The sequence below is a fragment of the Arachis stenosperma genome, chromosome 3 (assembly GCF_014773155.1).
Source record: "Arachis stenosperma cultivar V10309 chromosome 3, arast.V10309.gnm1.PFL2, whole genome shotgun sequence".
Lineage (NCBI taxonomy): Eukaryota > Viridiplantae > Streptophyta > Magnoliopsida > Fabales > Fabaceae > Arachis > Arachis stenosperma.
The window spans coordinates 50,056,689-50,063,735 of NC_080379.1; the positions used below are offsets into that span (position 1 = coordinate 50,056,689).

Sequence of the window (7,047 nt, forward strand, 5' to 3'; positions counted from 1 at the left end):
AAATATTATCACCCATTCCTTATTTTTGTGTAGAATAACTGAAAATAAATATTTAAATTAGTTTTAAGAAATTTTTATTAGATATCCTATTTTTCAGCACATTTTAAGAAATGCTCAAAAATTATTTTCGTAAAATAAATTAGTCCTTCGTCATTTTTAATTAAATTTTTAATATGCGCATTAAACAAATAAATTATTAACTAATTTTATTATGAACATTTGTTGGAACAATTTGAGATTTAATAAGTAATAAACTTCTTCCTCTCCCTCCAAAATCCGTTCTCTCGCACTCTCCCTGTCCCTGTTTTCAATTTCCAAGGGTTCCACTTTTGTCTTCTCCGTTGGGGAATCGCTAATCTTGGTAAACGGCAAGGAGGGGGAAGCATGTCGGTGAATCTAACGGCAAACGCGATTCCGTCAATAATAGGCGGCGACGTGAACTCGAAACCGCTGGTTCAGGTTCTCGATTTGTCGCTGATCTCAAGCAGTAGCAACTCGCAGCAGCAGCGGTACCGCATGTTGCTATCCGACGCCGTTTCGTCTCACCAAGCCATGCTCGCAACTCAGCTCAACGACCGAGTCCGAACCAACCGAGTCAAGAAAGGCTCCGTCGTTCAGCTCCTCGAGTACATTTGTAGCCCTCTCCAAAACCGCAAGTCTCTCTCTCTCTCTCTCTCTCTCGTTTTAGATTAAAGTAATTTCTAACAATTATAGTAAAAGAATAGGGCATTTTTTATACTGGCAACTTTGTCTGGAATTTTACGATCCTGTGGTTTAAATTTCAGTGAATTAGGACATTTGAATTTTCTTTCAATTTAGTTATTTCATGTGTTTGGTGAGTTTTCTATCTCATTTATTTGAAAACTTTTTGTAAAATTCAGGGAGTAACCTGTTAATGATTGAGTTCAAGGTCTTTTAGGTTCTGAGATGCCCCACAGGTGATGCAAATGGTTTTAAAGGTTTTGTTAAAGCAACTAGTTAAGGAATCAAGATTAGGATAGGTTTCGAACTTTTGCTTCATCAAATGCATTGAAAAGTTGAAGTCTTTTATATTTTCCATACGAAATTGAGCCAAGCAAGGCAACTGGTTAGGTAAACCCGTAGTTTAATAGTTTGTGCATAATTTTACAACTTTCCTTCTCCATTGAGTTTTGGCTTCTATCTCTTATGTAATGGTTGGTGATAAGAATTAAAATGTGCAACCTCATTGAATGGTCGAAGATTGGCAAAGCCTTAACGTTGGTTGTTGAAGAGTTTTGCATATAGTTGAATTATGAAGAAACAAAAACATTTTGCAGTGGAATTTAGTTTATGCAATTATGAATCTATCAGATAATATTAATCTATGCTTCTATTTCTGCTTGTCCTTGAACAGGATTATTGTAGTACTCAACATGGAAACTATAATCCCAGATTGCGAGATCATTGGGAATCCAAAACCGTTTGGGGAATCTAATTTACCAACTCAGAAAACATCACCTGATAAAGTTGTGCAGACATCATCCAGGGGTCATAATAATAATCAACAACAGACTTCTCAAACAGGTCATGCTGCACAGAGTTTCCGGCCAATAGTTCAACCTGCATATCAGCCACCTCCAGTTTACAAAAACCGTGGTGCTATTGTGAAAAATGAGGCACCAGCACGCATCATTCCCATAGCAGCTTTAAATCCTTACCAAGGTCGTTGGGCAATCAAGGCAAGGGTAACCGCAAAAGGGGATCTGCGCCGCTACAATAATGCTCGTGGAGATGGGAAAGTTTTCTCATTTGATCTCCTTGATTCTGATGGAGGTGAAATACGAGTAACCTGCTTTAATGCTGTTGTAGATCGTTTCTACAATGCAATTCAAGTTGGTAAAGTTTACACAATATCCAAAGGTAGCTTGAAACCTGCGCAGAAAAATTTTAACCATTTGAAGAATGATTGGGAAATTGTATTGGATTCAAATTCAAATGTTGAACTTTGTCCGGATGAAGATGATTCTATTCCTAAACAGCAATTCTCCTTCAGGCCAATAATTGACCTTGAGAATGTTGACAATAATGCCATTCTTGATGTTATTGGGGTTGTGATATCTGTGAATCCTTCGGTTCCCATCTTGAGGAAGAATGGGATGGAAACTCAGAGAAGAATTTTGAATATAAAGGACTCCTCTGGCAGGAGTGTCGAGTTAACCCTTTGGGGCGAATTCTGCAACAGGGAAGGACAAAAGCTGCAAGAGATGGCTGATGCTGGGTCCTTCCCCATTGTGGCAGTCAAGGCAGGGAAGGTTAACGACTTCAGTGGAAAATCTATTGGTACTATTTCTACTACACAGCTTTCCATAAACCCGGACTTGCCTGAGGCTCATACCTTGAGAGAATGGTTTGATAGAGTGGGAAAGGATTCAGTTTCTCGATCCATTTCTAAGGATGTTTTGCCAGGAGGACCAAAGAATGAGATACGTAAAACTGTGTCTCAGATCAAGGATGAAGGCCTGGGGCGGTCTGATAAGCCAGACTGGATAACAGTGAGGGCAACCATATCATTCATCAAGACAGATACGTTTTGTTACACAGCTTGCCCTCTGATGGTTGGAGACCGACAGTGCAGTAAGAAAGTGACCAGGGTAGGAGACGCAAGATGGCAGTGTGATAGATGCAACCAAGAGTTTGAGGAGTGTGATTACCGGTACCTTCTTCAAGCTCAAATTGTGGATCATACAGGAATAACTTGGGTAACTGCTTTTCAGGAAGCAGGGGAAGAGATTATGGAGTACCCAGCGAAAGAGCTGTACTTGTTGAAGTATGAAGAGCAGGATGATGACAAGTTCGGGAAAATAATCAAGAGTAGCCTCTTCAACCATTTTGTGTTTAGGCTTAAAATCAAAGAGGAATTGTATGGTGATGAACAGAGGGTTAAGGTAACAGTAGTCAAGGCAGATAAAGTTAATTACTCTTCAGAGAGTAGATACATGCTTGAATCGATTTCCAAGTTTTGTAGGCAGTAATTGTAGCTTTCTCAGCATGCTTTCATGAGATGTGACTTGGTGGATACCTGATAGTATTAGTGTACAAGCTTACATAGAATTGGTCATTAATGGTCGAGTTATTGTTATTGTGTCATTTGAGCCTAATGTAAAACATATTTAAAATAACTTAAAAAGTTGAGGATTTTATGTTTCTTCTCTTTTTCGTTTTGTTGAATATTTCATTGCTCCCATCCCAGTGGAATTTCATGCGAGTTATCAACTATTGCTTTTCCTACTTTCTGATATGTGATCATTTTTGTCAGCTATTTATGCTTCATATTCCAAAATGTTCCTCAGTTGAATTATTTCTCATTAGTCATTAATCTGTTCTATGACGTGCCAAAACAAAGATTAGATTTTAAGAGTTGAGAAGGGTCTGCTCAGATAAAGCACAAGAATCACACATACTAGTAGTAGACACAAGAGGTTTCAGTTCATTACTGAAAAAAACATTACAGATACAAATCATCATAAGATAAAACACTAAAATTCCCTGCAGCATCTCAAGAATTCCTTCAGCTTCGCTTAACAGGATCGAAATTGGCGACACCAACGACAGCGCCAACAATGACCACAAGCACAACTCCACCAGCTACTATGCTGAGCAAGAAGTTCTTGAGTGAAGGGCTGACAGCAGCCTCAGCCACATCAGGAACCATCATTGAAGCTGTCAATGCAGCTGCTGTGAGCCCTGTCACAACCTTCTCCTTCATGGAAGCACTCACTTGAAACGTACCATTGGATTTTGTTGCTGATGCTGCAACACCCTTTGGAGTCCTTAGAGGAAGTGGCTTCAAGAATGCCTCAGAGCTAGGCACCCCAACAACCTTTTTCTGGGTTGTGTATGTTGGTGGCATAGCCATTGAAACTGCTGAAGTAGATGCCATTCCTGTTATTTTTTTCCGCGTTCTCTATTGGTTCTTTCTTTGTTCTCTTGTTAGGTGGTTACTTCGCCTGGAAGCTTATGTGAAGAGAGTGAGGGAATTTGTGCAGTGTGATGTGTGATTTGAGTGTGCAACGAGAGGTGGAAATTTTTCTTCATATTTGCATGTGTCTGATGTGGCAGATTGCCCATTGAGAATTGATGGATAAGCTTATCTTGTTGGTCCAATCATCAACCATCGCCCATTCAGTTCAAGTTATGATCTGAACTCTTAAATCTTATGTGGCAATATTTGCCTACTTAGACTTGATCTCATCCGAATCAATACCTTGATCATGAAATTAGTTCAATTTTTTTTTCTTTTAAAAACAATAAATTGAAAAGAAAAGAACTATACAATGATGTGACAGCATTGGTTTAAGAAGGTGACTAAAAATTTATTATACTACATATATACTAAAATTAACCATCAATATTAATTATTAATATAAAATATATGTTAAAATATAAAATATATATTAAAAATGAGTTAAACAATATATGTATTTATACATAAATACGTAATAATTAATTTTATTAGCTAATTTTAATGTATAAATAATATTTTTGACTAAAAATATTTCTAAAAGAATTAAATAATGATAAAAATATTTTTAAAGAATAAAACGACAAAAATATTTTTAACATATTTAAAGATTGAATTTTGACATAATTTTTGTAAATATAATTGAAAATAAAAAATTTTCAGTTTTAAAATTTAATAATTTTACGACAAATATATCTATTTTAAGAAAATGAAAAAGGAAGTCTAGAGTAATAGTTTGTTTCGTTTTGGACAACAAGGGTTTAAAGAAGAGTAAACTACAAAAAAAATACTTCTAAATAGATAAAAAATTTTAAATTAACAAAAACAACCAATATATATATTTTCACAAAAATGTTTTAAAAATTAGATTTTCATACAGGTTTTTACAAGCATATGAATAAAAAATTGAGATATTTATATCTTTATAATTTAATGATTTTACGTCAAATAAATTATTTGCATTTTTTGTTTTGTAAATGATTGAACTTTTTTTAAAGAAAAACGAAAAAAGAGGTCTAGAGTTGAATTTTCTTCCGTTTTTGGCGTCTACCTTTTTAGGGAAATTTGATTGAAATAAATTAATTTAAATTGTCACTTCTAAAAAAATTCTTATTACATACACAAATATATTAGGAAAATGGAGTGGAACCACCTCAATTTTAGGGAGAATCGGTGGATCTCCTCCGATTTTAATGATATTAAGTTAGTCTTCCCCGATTTTAGTATTAATAAGGTCCACCTCCCGCGATAAAATACAACATTTTCACTATTAAAAAAAAGATAAATTCTGTGGTGTTTATGGTTTTAGTGTCGAAATTGCTGAACTTACTTTTTATGGTAAGATTTAAATATTAAAAATTTTATTTATTTTTATATTTTTTAATTTAAATATTAACTTTTATCTTTTTTTAGTAAGTTAGGCAAATATATATAAGCACCGTAGCATGCACAAAAAAAAACCCATTTATTGAATTCAACCATTCAAGTTACTAGACTTCTCCATTTTCTTTTCCATTTCTACTCTTATTTCTACTATTGTATGGTTGTTATGAGTATACTAAAATGTACCAAATACCATTTTTGTAATTATTTATAGTGAAAACTTTTTAAAAGATAAAAGTTTTTATCATATTTAGTTATGCTCAACTGATATTCATATATCTTTTTAACTAAAATTTGTTGCTTAACAAATTTGACAAATTTTCTTCTGCATGTGAAAGGTATGATAAAAATTACTGTTCATTTAAAATTTTACAATCTCGCATTTCTCTTAATTGCATTTTAGGTTTACTGAATTGAGTTACTTCGTTTAGTAGATTGACTTAATCTAATTCTATTTTTTGGCGTAACTAGGGCATAGGAATGGAAATGTGTTCTTATTTTCTTTCTATCCAGTGGAGTTGCTCATTTTTATTCATTTGATTGTTAGTGTGTTTAGTTGAGTTCTTTTGCATATAGAAATGATTTACTTGATGATTGAACGTTTATCACATTTTATTCAGTACATGAATAGTGTTCAGTTCACTGGTGTTTGTCATTTGATTCACCTGATTGTTAGTGCATTCAATTGAATTCTTTTGCATGCAGAAATGATTTACTTGATGATTGAAGTTTATCACGTTATATTCAGCACATGATTGGTATTCGATTCACAGGTGTTTGTCATTTGGTTCACTTGATTGTTAGTACGTTTAGTTGAGTGCTTTTGCATGTAGAAATATTTTTCTTGCTGATTGAATGTTTATCAAGTTCTATTCAGAACATCAATGAAATTCAGTTCAGCAGAGTTGGTTATTTTAATTCATTTGATTATTAGTGTGTTTGGTTGGGTCCTTTTACATGCAGAAATGATTTACTTAATGATTGAATGTTTATCACATTATATTCAGCACATGATTGGTGTTCGGTTCACTGGTGTTTGTCATTTGATTCACCTGATTGTTATGTGTTCAGTTGAGTTTTTTCACATGCAGAAAAATTTTTTTGATGATTGAATATTTATCACGTTTCATTCAGCACATGAATGGTGGTTGGTTCAGTTGGGTTGGCCATTTTGATTCACTTGATTAAAATATGCATGATTGTGCTTGTCGGTGTATTGAGTGAAGTATTGACCAAATGTTTTTGGCTTCAAGCTCAAATATGGTCCAAATATTCTGTTGCACAAACTGAACAAAATCAGAGACCAAGTGATTCGGGCCTCTGAAGAAATAAGACTCCCAAAGTCATCTGCTGTCCTCTCCAACCCTTATTGTAAATTCACATTTGGGGATATAGATAGTAAATAGGATATACTTTATTTGACTAGTTGTAATTAACACTATTTTGTTTAACTTGTTTAAAAAACCAAACAATGTATATATGTGAATATTAATGTAAATGTTATTGGAAATTTAATGTTAATGTATATATCAAATTCAAGATGGATCAGTCCTTGTCCTGTTGGTCTGAGATGTTAATATATATATATCTGTTGGAACTGTATGGTTGTTTTTTTGTTCCAGGTTAATAGTGAATGGAATCAGGGTATTTATCAAACATTAAGAGCCCCAAAAAAACAAATG

General features: G+C 34.0%; 2 protein-coding genes across 2 annotated transcripts; one reads left to right on the forward strand and one right to left on the reverse strand.

The window, feature by feature from the left end:
• Nucleotides 1-275: 275 nt before the first annotated feature.
• LOC130968877 (replication protein A 70 kDa DNA-binding subunit A-like) lies at nt 276-3,226 on the forward strand. Its single transcript, XM_057894352.1, has 2 exons — nt 276-656; nt 1,376-3,226. Exons 1-2 carry the CDS (start codon nt 385-387, stop codon nt 2,991-2,993), a joined length of 1,890 nt encoding a protein of 629 aa, XP_057750335.1. The 5' UTR covers nt 276-384; the 3' UTR covers nt 2,994-3,226.
• Nucleotides 3,227-3,428: 202 nt separating this feature from the next.
• On the reverse strand, nt 3,429-4,039 carry LOC130968878 (uncharacterized). The gene has a single exon (XM_057894353.1). The coding sequence runs from the start codon at nt 3,899-3,901 to the stop codon at nt 3,530-3,532; it is 372 nt and encodes a 123-aa protein (XP_057750336.1). The 5' UTR covers nt 3,902-4,039; the 3' UTR covers nt 3,429-3,529.
• Between the last annotated feature and the right edge of the window lie 3,008 nt (nt 4,040-7,047).

Coding starts and splice junctions, on each gene's coding strand:
- LOC130968878 (XM_057894353.1), bottom strand. CDS start 3,901: ATGGCATCTACTTCAGCAGTTTCAATGGCTATGCCACCAACATACACA.
- LOC130968877 (XM_057894352.1), top strand. CDS start 385: ATGTCGGTGAATCTAACGGCAAACGCGATTCCGTCAATAATAGGCGGC. Junction 657..1,375: donor AGCCCTCTCCAAAACCGCAA/GTCTCTCTCTCT, acceptor GTCCTTGAACAG/GATTATTGTAGTACTCAACA.